Below are 14,543 nucleotides of genomic sequence, written 5' to 3' on the forward strand. Positions count from 1 at the left end.
CTGGTCTGGGCTTGCTGTGCTCACAGCTCACTTCTCTCTGTCTCCGGGTATGTGTGTGTTCAGCTCTTCAAAGGGAAGTTCTTCGTGTGCCAGGGCGAGGACACCAGGAACATCACTAACAAGTCAGACTGTGCTGAGGCCAGTTACCGGTGGGTCCGGCACAAGTACAACTTTGACAACCTCGGCCAGGTGAGCCCCAGGCTGCAAGGTGGAGGTGGGAGTGGTGGCAGGAGTCTGGGGAGGACACAAGTCCATGCTTAGTGATGCGTGCAGGGCAACTGGCCCGCCTCTGTCTCATCAGCTAGTGAATGGGTCCTAATGGGATCTCCTTGGAGGGGAGCCGTGAGGATACAGTGCGATGAGGTGTGTATCTGTTTGGCACGGTACAAGGTGCAGGCATATTGTCAAGATGATTCTATTTCTCACTCCACATTCACAGAAACAGAAATGTAGAAAATGAAACAGCTCGCTCAGCGTTGCTGGTTTATTTCCCTGCCCCACCCTGGTTGTGGTTTCCGGATTTCCAGGACCCTGGGGTCCCTTGCTCTACCTGGCTGAGGTCGTCTCCCACGGCTCTTCCGGCTTCAGAGCAGCCAGGGAGACTTGGGAAAGAGAGCTCTCCCGGGGCCTGGAGCGCGACTCCGAAGGCCTAGGGTCTCCCGAGCTACTGCCAGGACGTGCTTTGGGTGGAAGTGGTGGGTGGCTTGACCATGCATCCTAGGTTTCAAGTGGTCCTTTCCTCCCCCCCCCCGCAGGCCCTAATGTCCCTGTTCGTGCTGGCCTCTAAGGACGGCTGGGTGGATATCATGTACGATGGGCTGGACGCTGTCGGTGTGGACCAGCAGGTAGGGCTGAGGTGGGCAGGATCCATCTTTGCGCTCAGGTCACTCACCGTCGGCCAACTCCAGGTGTGATGGGCGTAGGCTTGGACAGAAAGACAGCAAGGCAGGTTGGCAAAACGCCATCCAAGAGGCATCACCTCTGACAGCAGAGGCTGTAACTGGTGGCCTGTGGGCAAATCCGGTCATGCTTTATTGGCTTGCAACATATTTAAAACTTTTTGAATTAGTGGTAAGCAGTTAGAAATTGACAAATTTGGGCTTCCCTGGTGGCGCAGTGGTTGAGAGTCCGCCTGCCGATGCAGGGGACGCGGGTTCGTGCCCTGGTCCGGGAGGATCCCGCGTGCCGCGGAGCGGCTGGGCCCGTGAGCCATGGCCGCTGAGCCTACGCGTCGGAGCCTGTGCTCCGCAGCGGGAGAGGCCACAGCAGTGAGAGGCCCGTGTACCACAAAAAAAAAAAAAAATTGACAAATTTTACATGAAAATCTGGATTTGGGCCTGCTCAGGAGAAGTCCAAAGATCTGGAAACACTGGGCTTGAATTCCTGAAGGGCAGGAGTCAGCTGAATCAAAGAAGCAGCTGCCCCCTTTGGATAGAACATCCACTCTCTATATTTAGCCACAGTCCCCACCTTTCCCTACTGCCTAACACCAAACCCACATCATTCCTTTACATCACCTGCTGGGTCTGCGTAACTGAGTGCACAGGCCCTGTATTAAGGAACGCAGGCTGTAGGGCAGCACCTGTGACAGTTACCCTTGCGCTAATATCTCCACTTTGTCCTTCCTGCTCCCCACCAGCCCATCATGAACCACAACCCCTGGATGCTGCTGTACTTCATCTCGTTCCTGCTCATCGTGGCCTTCTTTGTCCTGAACATGTTCGTGGGCGTGGTGGTGGAGAACTTCCACAAGTGTCGGCAGCACCAGGAGGAGGAGGAGGCCCGGCGGCGGGAGGAGAAGCGTCTACGGAGATTGGAGAAAAAGAGAAGGAGTAAGGAGAAGCAGATGGCTGGTCGGTAGTCTTTCCACATCTCTCTGAGTCGTACTTGACCTTGGCCTTGCGACTGTAGGGGGCTAGGGGCTAGGGGCTGGGGCTGGGGCAGGGAGAAGATGCTCCCACCCCCTCCCCTCCCCCTTCCCCTCGAGAGCATGTCAGCCTCTAGAGCCTGCATGAAGCGGACCAGTTCAGCCCTGTGAGGGCAGGGGAGCTACCCCCCTGCGGGGCTCCCGGTCTCAGCATTGTGCTCCCCAGATGATGCCAGGTGGGAGCTGATGCACGATCCCTCCCAGCTCGACTCTGAGAGGAGCCTCATGGGATGAAAATCCTGCCGCCTTGCCCCGTGCCAGTGCCCATTGACCCCGGGCTTGGCCCAAGTGCCAGCCTTGCCTGCCCCAGCGCTGGCGGGCAAGCATCTTCATCCTGTGGCGACCCAGTGTCTGTAGCTGCTGGGCAAGGCCTCAGCAGAACCTACAGATGGACCGTGGCGTGAGCAAACCCCAGACCCCTCCTTCCTCCCTATCTCCAGAAAAACTCCCTGGCTTCCCGACTGTCCTTTTTTTTGCCAAGCGGTACAAAAGTACTCCCTCAGCTCAGGGAAGGTCTGAGGTCACAGGAACTCTAAGGTCATGGCGCTCTGGACTTAGACCCTTCAGCCCCTCACCTTGGATCTCCAATATCTCTTGCCATTGGCCGGGTGAGGCCCCCACCTCCTCCCTCCTCACACTCTCATGCCAGTGGGCGGGCCGAGGCTAAGCGAAAGACACCCAGATTCCAGGGAGGACGCGAGGGGTGACAGGCGTGCGGGTCCTGTTGTCTCCCCGTGTGTCTGCAGATGTGTCTGCACTTGGCTCCCCTCCCCGTCTGCAGGACTCCTGCCTCTCTGTCTGGTACTCGACAATCTGTGGGACTCTCTCTCAGTCACTGCCCACGTCTCTCTAAGTGTCTTTATGTGTGGGTTTCTCAAGGCCTTTGTGTGTCTGCCTCTGTTTGGTCTGTGGGTTTCCCCTCCTCTCTCTACCCTTTCACAACCGTCTTTCTTATGCTGATAAGATCCCTGAGGTGCTCTGAGTTTTCCCTTTGGTTTGTTGAAATGTGAGTACTACCAAGAGGGTCGGGGGCTGCGGTGCCCCCCTCAGCCCCTGGCTCTATCTCCTGCCACCTGTGAAGGCACCTGGAGCGAGGGGAGGGCTGTAGGGGGGTGTGGGGGAGGTTGGGTGAGACAGAGCCCACGCTCCCTGTGAGAGGCGGGGCTGCTCCAGTGGGCGGGGCGGGGACACTGGCCTCTGGGCAGCAGATCTGGGCTAGGGGCCCCATCGTGGCTCCCTGTGGACCGCTGAGGCTGAGCAGGCGCACTGCCCCCGGCAGCCATGCTCCCACGCCGCCCCTCCTTGCAGTCTGCCCTCTCGGCAGGACATCTGCAGATGGAACTCTTTTGGCAGGAGGCACCCGTGGCCCTGCCTGACCAGCTGGCTCCCCTTCCGGGGTCTGCAGCCTTCTCAGGTGCTGCTGAGGCCGCAGCACGGGTAGGAGTGGACATCTGTTCTGAGGACAGGCTTCCTCCCCTCCCCATGCCTCCGACTCCCTGCCCCTGTGACCCTGAGGAGCTGGCCGAACGGCTCAGCTTCCTCGAGCGCCCTGTGCCCGAGTCTGGGGCTGGCGCTCAGGACGAGCCCTTGCGCAGCACGCCCTATTCACAGGAAGAGTGAGGGTCAGAGCCCAGGGGGAGCAAGCTGCTGAGGGGGCCCAGCCCAGCCCACCTGGTCCGGCCAGTGACCGATGTCGTGTTTCGTTCTTTTAGATCTAATGCTGGACGATGTAATTGCTTCCGGCAGCTCAGCCAGCGCGGCGCCAGGTACTGCGTCTGGGGTTGTGGGTTCCAGGGTGTGGCCCGGGCAGTCAGGCCCGCCTCATGCGTGCCGGCATCCTCTTTGCTCCCTCTCCATGGCTCACTGATTCTGTCCTCTCAGGGTGAGGGCTAAGGGTCCCTGGGGTGCCGGGCTCCGTGGCATCCCATAGGCCTGTGCTAGCTGGACAGGAGGTGAGGGCCTTAGCACACCCCTCCATCCAGCTTCTCTTGGTGGACCCTCCTTGTCTGGCCAGGCTTCCGAGGCCCGAGCTCCCAGCCCCCTGCCACCTCGTCCCAGGTCACACTGTTCGATTATCAGAGCGGCAATCTCTCCTGCCTCCTTATGTCTGAAGGGGATACTTTGATCCAAGCGAACAGGATAAGAGGAGCAGAGAAGGAGCGGATTTGTTTTAAAAATGTAACGATGAATAATTGAACAGACTCATTAGTGGTCAAGTAATTGCAGTGGCCACGTCATCGCTACGACCAGCAGGAATTAGGAATCAAAGGCCCGAGTTAGCCACATGCTTCTCCCCCAAAAGCCAAAGATTTGGGCGTGAGTTGGGTCATTCTCTTTGAGAGCCGTGTCCCTGGGAAGGCCTTCCTGGTTCTGCCTGCCCTCCCCTGGTCCTTTGGCCCCTGCTCTCCCAACACAGCCCCCAGACAGAGGTTCAGAGGTTTTGAGAGTCTGTGACAGAGTTGTGGCGCCTCGTTACACCCTCTGATGTCTCCACCCAGCGGTTCCCAACCTGTTCATCCCCGTGGGCCCCCCTTGTCATCTCCTCCAACAGACCCCACATTTTAACAGACTGTCATTGAAGTTGAGAGCACTTCAATTATGACTTTGTTTCACCGTTTTTATTAATCAACGGCACATCTAATTGCTAATCAGAGCTTCTGAGCTGCAGAAGCTTTCGCACTGAACGATAGCAGAGACCATTTTGCCATTAAATTAGCTTGTGGGGTCTTAGCACAGGCATCTGATTTCTTATAAGCCTTTAGAAATATTGAGAAGAACCTAAGGACCCCCACGTGGCTGCCTCCTCAGGCGGCTGAGGGATTGGGACTCCAGGCTGGGAACCATGGGCTGTACCTTTCTCCACTTTTCTGCATTCTCCCAGGAGCCTGACTCCAGCAGACGCTGCCCTGTGGTGCTGGGCTGCCTGATCAAAGGGGACCCCCTGAGCTGCCATTTGAGAGGTCACCCCTGAGGCCCTGGGTGGGTCGATATCTCCTGTCCCCGCGGTGCTGAGCTGTGATGTTTGGCACTGAGAGACCATCTGTGGGCTCAAGAGGCCCCAGCTGCTTTGTGTCTGGATTGCCTGGGCCCCACATCTCAGAGTCAGGCTGTACTGTGAGTCCCTGATGTGTTAGGGAATGAGAGGAGGGTGAGGGGACGTGGCCTTCAGCTTTTCCCTTACGGGTTCACCTGGTCTGTAGGCTGACGTGTCTGCACATACACACTCATGCCAGGATACCACAGGGCTGGCCCACAGAGGTTTCTCCCCCAAAAATCAACACGTGCAGATTCCCGTGGCCCCCGAGGCCGTTCTCCTGACACACCCACTTAATGCTAAACACTCTCTTTACTCTCACACTGCACCCCCGCTTCTGGGGATACCCTGCCATGCTCCTGTCGGCACAGGCAGGTATGTACACTGGTTACAACAGTGTCTTACCCTTCCAGCTGGTAATGAAGACTCAGAGACCCCAAACGAGGGCTCACATCACCCCATATTCCTCTTTCCCAAACCTTGTGTTCTGTGTGGTCCACACTAGAGCTTTTCAGATTTCACCGTGCCTGAGAATCACCCAGAGGACATATTAAAACACAGATTCCCCACTGAGCCCCACCTTAGAGATTCTCACAGAGTGGTCCAGGGTAGGACGCGAGCGTCTGCATCTCCAATCAGGGGGTGGCGATGATAGTGCCTCAGTCTACCCAACGGTGTGATGGGGATGACATCACACCCTCCAGTCCGGGGCTGCTGGAATCAAACACGTGCACCATACCCCCCTGCCAGCACCACTCCCACCCTGTGCTGCCCCCAGCAGAGGCGGAGCAGACATATCCCAGGGAAAGGCAGAAGGGAAGAGTCTTTGATTATCAGGAAAATGGTCCTGACCAGACACCTGGGTCCAGCCCAGCTTCCAGGTGGAAGGAGAGACCGGGGCTGCCGCACAAGCAAGGCAGCCTCAAGCGATCACTCAGCCTCCAGCACCAGCTCTGCTCCCCTCGGCCTCCTGGGGCACCTACCTCCACTCACGCTCTCTCCTTCCGTCAGGACCCACTGATCGGGCCTGGCTATAGCAGCTGAAGGGGGCCTCTGTCATGGGGGCCTGTGTCCCTGGGAGTGACCCCTGCCTTCCTCCTAGCCCCACCACACTCCTTTGCAAACCCTCCGCCCTGGCTGTGCCTCGCGCTCCCGGGGACCCCTACTAACTCACTGTGCCTGTGGTTCTCACTCACAGCCTTGCACCCCCTACTGCACCTCTCCTCTGCTCCCGCCCCTGACTGGGGGCTGGGCAGTCCTAGGGGTTCCCTTCTCCCCGCTGTCTGACTCTGGTATTTTCTCCACCTAAGGCGGCTCATACTGGTAGGAGGCAGGGAGATGGGGCCAGGGCTGCCGACGTGCCAGTGACCACTGGTCAAGGCCCCTCCTGGGCTACAGCTGGAGCTGTCAGAGCAGCACACCCACCCAAGGCTCCTCCCAGGGGTTCTCAATTTCTTCTCTGAGCCCAGGTGCTTGCCTGTAGAACCGAGGTCCGGGAGCAAAAGGGGCGTGGCATCGTTCAGAGCCCAGCAACAAGAGCCTTTGGGCAAACTCTTCGAGGGCACCATCCGGGCCAAAGCCCCAAGGCTTTGCGTCTAAACCCACCTGGCAGCTGGTGAGGGACTGGGGCTGGGAGTTCAGGTCCCGGCTCCGCTGCTGCCTCCCAATGTGTAGATAACTCACTTTTTGATGGGCCTCCTTCTCTCCCGCTGTAAAACAAAGGGTTTGGCGGAGGAGACGCTTATCAGGTCGGCCCTGGTACTCTTTGGACCTGTGTTCTAATGGGGGGATTTCTGGCAGCCTGGGCACCTGCTGGTCTGGGGTCCAGGCCGAGGGTAGAAGGGCTCTGGACAGACCTCAAGGGCCTGGGACCGGTCTCTGTGAACAGATGCCCTGCTTCAGTCGTCCTGCCCCCCACCTTCCCTCTGGGCCTCCACCCGTTCCTCAGACTCCTAGAGCAAGGCCAGGAGGTGGTGACAGCCGCTCCATCTGGCCTGGGGCTGCCAACACAGTCAGACTGGGGTGACAGGGGAGGGGCGGACTCTCCCGACCTCTCCTCTGCATTGTCTCAGCTAATAACGGGGCTAGTAATGAGCCCCTCTTTCTAACCTAATTGTGTTCAAACATTTCAGTTAATTCTCCATTCCTAGTTTAGCATAATTGGGTGCTTCCGGCACTTATGGAGGTCAATGCAGGGAGAGAGTTCCAGCTGCTAAGGCACGGCTGGGCGCCTAGCGCCCTCTGGTTCTGTGGGTACCGAAGGAAGGAAGGAAGAGGCTGGCTCGCCCAGTCACCCTCCACGATAGCATCGCTGTGTGGATGGCCTGTGGCCTCATGCTGTCCCCTGACCCCAGCCGCTCCACCCCCATTCCCCTGGGGGCCGGGAGGGCTGCCTGAGCAAACAAAGCCACAGCTGACTGGCCCGTCCCTGGAAACAGAACGATGGCCCAGCGCGCCGTACGGTGCGCCAGAACACCTGGGGCTCTCTGCCTCTCGGTTATCCACACCTCAAGGCCGATGCCGGTGCGTGGCCTCTGGTGAGGCTGGACGGGCAGCTCTTGGGTACTCTTCTGCCTTTGGCCTTTGGTGGGGGCCCACCCAGGCCGCTCCCCGCCTCAGTTTACCTCTCTGTTAACAGTCCTGCATGGGAAAGGACAGTTATAACCAAGCTGGCCTGAGCCCAAAGCTTCCTGCCGCCCCTGGCACAGTCCTCAGAGGCTGCAGCCCCGGCTCGCTGGCTTCCGCCCTAGACCTCCTGAGGGGGAAGGGCTGTCTGGGACCTGAGGCTGCCCCAAGCCTCCCCACGGGGTGCCTCTTCTTTCTTTGTGGCTGCCTGGGGACCCAATCTGTCAGCTGCCTCTGATGACACGTATCCCCAACTTGGCATGGCCTTTCCTCACACGTGGAGGAAGGGCCCCCTGTAATCTCCCGCCCCCAGATTCATTCTGCCTGCTTTAGTAGGTCAACCTTCTGGCACCATGATTTTTATAACTAAGTGGTTCACTAATTACGAGAGAAATACGATGCCTCTGACAGATCTCAGACAGTGCTTCCAGCCCAGCCTGCAGGGGAAGCGGCCCCGGCTCCCAGGAGCAGGCTGGGCACAGCCTCATTAGAAACTGGGTGAGCCCTTCAGGTGCGCCAGAGCAGAGCCCTGTGGCCGCCCCTCCTCCCTCCCCCACGTGAGGGTTCAGGAGGCCCAGACCCTGCCCCCGCCCCCGGAGGCCCTCTCGGTGGGTTGGGGCAGCCAGCCAACAGGATGTCCAATTTCCAATCTCCGGTTTTATCTCCAAATCCCAGCTCTGTGTAACCTCCTCTGCTCCCCTCGAGAGGCTGAGCTTGGTGGGGGAGCAAGAGCCTTCCCCTCTGCATTGACGGAGCTTCCTCTGAGTCCAATAAGACCGGTCGTTTTTCATCTACTGATCTGGCCTTGCTGCAGAACATCGAGTTGAGGGTGTTCCGAGGGGCTGCTGGATTTGGGAGGCTGCCTCGGGAAGGGGGCTCACCTGGTGTCTAATGTGGGTGGGGAGCTCTGCATGTCCTGACCCCTTCTTTGCCCAACTGCAGCCAGTAGAGCAAATGCTTGGAGGGGTGACCCTGAGAGAGCTGGCCCTGCCCCCAAAGGGCAGTGCGTGGAGGATGAGGATGCTGATGACGCTGGAATGTTTCTGGCATTGGAGGCTGGTGGCTGTGAGGGACTGTGGGTGGAGGGGATGCAGGGGGCAGGGCCCGATGGCTGCTCTGTTCCCCCCTCCCTGCCCCGCTGCCCCACCAGAGGCCCAGTGCAAACCCTACTACTCGGACTACTCCCGCTTCCGGCTCCTCGTCCACCACCTGTGTACCAGCCACTACCTGGATCTCTTCATCACGGGTGTCATTGGGCTGAACGTGGTCACTATGGCCATGGAGCACTACCAGCAGCCCCAGGTAGGAGCAAGTGACTGGCCATCTGGACCCCACCTCCAGCCATGGGCCTGCCAGGTGAATCTAACCCAGCCTGAGCCAGAGCGCCTCCGGCGAGTGCTGGGTGCCCTAGAGGGGGTCCTCTTGTACCCCTTGCAGTGACCCTCTGAAGATCGGTCTCATCTTGGTTTTACAGATGAGGACACTGAGGCTCAGAGAGGTTAGTTGACTTGATTAAGGTCACACAGCTAGGAAGTAGAGGACCTGGTTTCTTCACCCAGCAGATATTTATTGAGTATCTTAAACGCACTGGACCTTTGAGGGTAAAGAAGGCGGACCAGTGCCTGCCCTTCTGGAGTTGAAATTCTCGTGAACATCCAGCTCCAAACCTCCCTGTGATCTTGCCACCTCTCAAATAAGCCTCCGTCAGCTGCCTTCCACGTCTCAGTTTTCCCATCTGTAAAATAGGGACATTGAATTGATAATGCAAAAGGCCCCTTCCAGTTCTAGCATTCTGTGCCTTCCAGCACATTCTCATGTGATCTCCTCACTGACCCTCAAGGAGAGAGATCCTTCAACACGAAGTTTGGATCACGCATGTGAATGAGAACCCTACTCTACCCTAGAGTGGTGACCAATGGTCAGCCATCATGGTGGGAAGAGATGAAAGGCCCCCTTAGACTCACCTTGTCTCCCAGATCTGGGAAGAATGATGGAGGGGTCAGGGCAGGCATCGTCCCTGGGCCTTAAGAGACCCTGCATCTTGCCTCCATCCCTGCCAGATCCTGGACGAGGCTCTGAAGATCTGCAACTACATCTTCACTGTCATCTTCGTCTTGGAGTCAGTTTTCAAACTGGTGGCCTTTGGCTTTCGACGGTTCTTCCAGGACAGGTAAAAGAGAGGGGAGGGGAGTAGGGAAGTGGGCAAAAGGGTGTGTTCTCCTGGGGAGATGCCCCGGCGGGTCTAGTGCCTGAAGACCTTTCTTGACTCCGGAGGTTCAGACTGCACTCCAGGGCCTACCCAGGGCTGACGGTGGGCTGGGGGCGGGGGTATATCCAGGGCCTGAGGGATGGGAGGGAAGGGAGGAAGCTTGGCAAGGCAGAGCCTGCAGACACTGACAGCTGAAAACCAGTGTGGCTTAGACTGGAGCCAGACTGCCTGGACAGATCTGAATCCTGGCTCCATTACTTAGAAGCGGGTAAGTTTGGGTAAGTTACCTAATCGCTCTCCGTTTCCTCATCCGTAGAATGGGATATAATAGCTGTATCGACATCACAGAGTTGTGAAGATTGTGAGTTCCTATTTGTAAAGTCTTTCAAATAGTGCTTGGCACAGAGCAGATACCATATTAATGCTAGATAAAAAACGAAAAGCAGAGGCCCTCGAGCTAAAGTCCTAGCCCTACCTGTGCCACCGACCGGCTGTGGGACTAGATAAACCACCGCTTCTCTGCAGGATGGAAAGGCTGGACAGGCTGACCTCCACTCTCCTTTCTGTGGCTGAGAACGTGCCACTCGTGTTGCCATGCCTGCCCCCTCCTCTGCAGTGCCCCCCCTCAGGGAGCTGTGTCCTGGGCTTTCAGGTGGAACCAGCTGGACCTGGCCATTGTGCTGCTGTCCATCATGGGCATCACGCTGGAGGAGATCGAGGTCAACGCCTCACTGCCCATCAACCCCACCATCATCCGAATCATGAGGGTGTTGCGTATCGCCCGAGGTCAGTGCCCGGCTGCCTGCCCACCATGGCCACCCTCCCAGGGTGACCTGCCCAGGGGGAGATGGCAGGGCTCAGCTCTGCCTGGCTAGGGATGGGGTGGGTGTGGGTTCCGTGAGCCTTTCTTCCAGCCTCTGCCAGAAGGGAAAGCTGGGAGCTGGGCCGAGGGTGGGGGTGAAGCCATGGCAGCCCGGCCCTGGCTCCACCAGCTGTGTGACCTGGGACCCAGAGGGGCCAGCTCACGACGTTGTCCTGTCCTGCAGTGCTAAAGCTGCTGAAGATGGCTGTGGGCATGCGGGCGCTGCTGGACACAGTGATGCAGGCCCTGCCCCAGGTAGCTGGGAGGCGGGGGTGGGTGGGAAGGGTCCTCTCGGGAAGGAGGGGTGCTCTCCAAAGGGGCGGGGGCTCAGGAAAGCTGGCTGGGAGATCCGGTGGCACCTTTTCCATTTCTTTTCCTCTTTTCCAGGTGGGGAACCTGGGACTTCTCTTCATGTTGTTGTTTTTCATCTTTGCAGCTCTGGGCGTGGAGCTCTTTGGAGACTTGGGTGAGTTGGGGTAGGGAGGGCAGAGGAGCCAGGGCTGGAGACCCAGGAGCTGCCGGACTAACTCGGGCCTCTGTCCCCTTCCCTTCTCCTCCAGAGTGTGACGAGACACACCCCTGCGAGGGCCTGGGCCGCCATGCCACCTTCCGGAACTTTGGCATGGCCTTCCTGACCCTCTTCCGAGTCTCCACAGGTGACAACTGGAATGGCATTATGAAGGTGAGAGCCCACCGCAGCGAGGTCCCTCCCAGGGCTGGCCCGGGCCCCAAGGAGACAGCCCCACCTCTTGGCTCAAGATGAACTGGATGTGAATAAAAGCATGTAACCTCCTGTCCCCCAGGCCGGAACACTCTGGAACTCCCTCTCCCCAGGACATGCTCTGACTCACACTTCCCAGGACGGTGTCTACTACTCTTCTGCCCACAGGACACCGTCACTCCCTCCTCCTGCCCTTCCTTCTCCCCCTGCAAAGCTCCGTGACACCAGAGACCTGATTTCCCAGGATGGCTCTGTCCGCTGTCCTCACAACCTCACCTTTCTAACCCGCCTCCCCAGGACACCCTCCGGGACTGTGACCAGGAGTCCACCTGCTACAACACGGTCATCTCGCCCATCTACTTCGTGTCCTTCGTGCTGACAGCCCAGTTTGTGCTGGTCAACGTGGTGATTGCTGTGCTGATGAAGCACCTGGAGGAGAGCAACAAGGAGGCCAAGGAGGAGGCCGAACTGGAGGCTGAGCTGGAGCTGGAGATGAAGCCGCTCAGCCCACAGGCCCCCTCGCCACCGGGCAGCCCCTTCCTCTGGCCTGGGGCCGAGGGCCCCGACAGCCCTGGCAGCCCCAAGCCTGGGGCCCCACATGCTGCAGCCCATGCTGAAGCAGTCTCCCACTTCTCCCTGGAGCACCCCATGGTGAGCAAACACCCCCTTCGCCTCAAGGGGGTGTGGGACGGAGACCGGTGGCATGGGTGCTCAGCGGCTCGGTGGTTGGGTGGTGTACAGGGAGCGGGCGGCAAGCAGACCCTGGGGCTCGTCCTGAGTCGTCTGACCCCCTGCCTGCATGTGGAGGGGTGAGCAGGCCCCTGCCCAGCCCCAGAGGTGGCTGCCTGCGCTCACAGCGTGGGGCCACCCCGGCAAGCCGCTGGCACACGTGCTGCCTCATCCGTCCCGGTGCCTCCCGTTCGGCCCGGACTCCCCTTCCTGGCTCTTAGGTTCAAGGCTGTTTTCTGTTTCCTTCCTGTTTCTTTCTTACCCTCTCGCCCTGATTTTGCCAAACCTCTTTCCTTCCCCCCCTTTCAACCTGCCTGATTCCATCTCTCAATCTTTTCCCCTGGTCTCTTCTCTTTCCTTCTCCTTCTCCCCCTGTGGGCTCTTCTCATGTTCCGTCTCCCATCTCTTCTTCCTCCTCCCACACCTCTCTCTTCCCCACCTTCCACATCCCCTCCTCCTTCTCTGTCTCTTTGTTGTTATTGTTGTGTGTGTGCGTGTGCGTGCGTGTGTGTGTGTGTACGTGTGTGCGCACGCGTGTGACCTCTTTCTCTCTCTCTGACTCTTCTCAATCCCCTGCCATGACATTTCCCGTTACTGCTCCTCTGACCCCCACGCCCCTGACTCTCTGGCTCCCCTTATGGGCTGGTCCTCCCCAGGACAGACAGCTGTTTGACACCATATCCCTGCTGATCCAGGGCTCCCTGGAGGGGGAGCTGAAGCTGATGGACGAGCTGGCAGGCCCAGGAGGCCCGCCCTCTGCCTTCCCTCCCACCCGCAGCCTGGGCGGCTCCAACCCACAGGTTACTGTGTCCCTGTGCTGTGCCCCTTCTCCTGACTGTGCTGGGCTGTACCATGCTGTGCCATGCTTCTGGGGACGGGGTCGGGGAGGGTATTTCCTGCCCATTGGGTGTCTGGGGAAAGAACAGCCTCAGGGCCTCAGTTGAGCTTTGGGCCTGGCAGGAGGCAGCCAGGGGTTCTTCAGGCTGAGATCAACCTCTGGAACACATGGTTGGAAGGTAGGAATGCTGAGATTGCACTTCTGAGGGAGAAGGATACTTGGAGGAGGGGTCTGGAGAGGGCTGTTGTAAGAAAGAACCTGGAAGAAAAGAGATGGATGGAGCAGAAGACAAGTTGGCAGTGGGACCTTAGCGGGTAGGGGGAGTGAGGTACCAGATCCAGGGGAGAGGTGCTTCGGGGGAGAGTGCAGGTGGCCAGGGGACCCACTGAGGGACATGTCTTAGAACACAGTCTCCTTCTTCTCCGTATCCAGTGCCCTCCCCTCCCCAGTCCTCTGTTTGGTGGCTTTTTAAGCTAACGAAACAGCTGGGCATGATGGGTGCTATCCGTAGCCAGTGGCTTCTGACCTGGTCCTGAGAGTGGGTGGAAGGCTCCAGCTGGGAGTGGGTTCCGGGGACCTCGTGTGAAATAGGACTTGGCTTCCTCCCCAAGCCCTGCCCCTCCCACAGCACCACATACTTTTCTCCCCCAATCCCATTTCACTGCGATCTGCTTTCTGGGGTCCTCTTCCTTCTCCTCTTGGGACCTGTCTGGCCGCCTCTGACCCCCTCCACTTGGAGGTGCACCCCACCAACCCTCCCACTAGGTCAAGGACTGCAGGAGAGCCCCCGGTAGACCCAGAGCGGAAGCAAGGAGACAGGTATCAGCTGGAGGTAGAGAGCCTAGTGTTCCGCGGGCCATGATGGACGACGGCGCGGGCAAGCCGGTTCCCAGCGCCTGGGACGCCTGTAGCCTGATCAGAGAAAGGGATGGTGATCCTCAACTAGGAAGGGACCTTGCCTCTAGGGTTCCTGACCTCTTGTTGGGATTCAGCCTCAGATAGACTATAGGGACCTGAACCTGGCAACGACCTAGAACGATCAGTGGGAAAGCAAGTCCCTTCCCAAGGCCTCCCATCCTGAAGGAAGCTCATGGGGAAGGGTGCTGGGAGAGAGGAGGGTGTTGAGAAGGTGACCAGGCAGTCAGCTCATCTGGGAGGCATGGCCCCGCTCTCCCCCAGGGCCCCGTAGGCACTGAAGCCCGGCTGCAGATCCCAGGTGAGCCAGACAGACGCTGTGGTGGCCCAACCCAGTGTGCCCAGTTCAGACCAGCGGGAGGAGAGCATCTCCCAGAACCTAAGCTGGAGAGGGCAGGCGGAGGAGGGCCCAGGAGGGGAGACGCCAGAACCTGGGGGGAGGCCGAGTTCTGCCAGGCTTTTGGAAGCAGAGAGAATAGTCAGAAAGCAGTCATCAGATTGGCAGATTTGTCCCCAGCACCGCCCGCCCCCCCCATGCTGCTCTGTCTGTGCTGGGAGCAGAGAGGCGCTTTGCGGACCTTTCTTCATTTTTTTCCTGGGATCTTCCCCCTCCCTGCTCCCTCCCTGGGTGGTGGTAGTGTGGGAGGGGCTGTCAAGGTTCCTGGGGCATCTTTAGAACGTGT

The 14,543-nt window shown here is 58.8% G+C and overlaps 1 protein-coding gene across 30 annotated transcripts in view; it reads left to right on the top strand.

Annotated features, from left to right (window-relative positions):
• Positions 1–14,543, top strand: part of CACNA1G (calcium voltage-gated channel subunit alpha1 G) — a gene marked incomplete at both ends in the record, with an annotated part of 61,679 nt that overhangs the window by 42,384 nt on the left and 4,752 nt on the right. For 5 of the 30 annotated variants that reach the window (XM_082861673.1, XM_082861691.1, XM_082861698.1 and 2 more), the window contains 11 exons: positions 64–189; positions 756–845; positions 1,640–1,832; positions 3,640–3,693; positions 8,737–8,888; positions 9,647–9,756; positions 10,448–10,581; positions 10,842–10,912; positions 11,045–11,123; positions 11,218–11,339; positions 11,676–12,029. In XM_082861673.1, coding sequence (XP_082717799.1) covers positions 64–189; positions 756–845; positions 1,640–1,832; positions 3,640–3,693; positions 8,737–8,888; positions 9,647–9,756; positions 10,448–10,581; positions 10,842–10,912; positions 11,045–11,123; positions 11,218–11,339; positions 11,676–12,029 — 1,485 coding nt within the window. Of the gene's footprint in view, positions 1–63; positions 190–755; positions 846–1,639; positions 1,854–3,639; positions 3,694–8,736; positions 8,889–9,646; positions 9,757–10,447; positions 10,582–10,841; positions 10,913–11,044; positions 11,124–11,217; positions 11,340–11,675; positions 12,030–12,763; positions 12,908–14,543 lie in introns of all 30 variants that reach the window. The other 25 variants (XM_082861682.1, XM_082861696.1, XM_082861693.1 and 22 more) reach the window with 15 other exon arrangements.

This window comes from Leucopleurus acutus (genome assembly GCF_964270905.1).
Source record: "Leucopleurus acutus genome assembly, chromosome: 19".
NCBI lineage: Eukaryota > Metazoa > Chordata > Mammalia > Artiodactyla > Delphinidae > Leucopleurus > Leucopleurus acutus.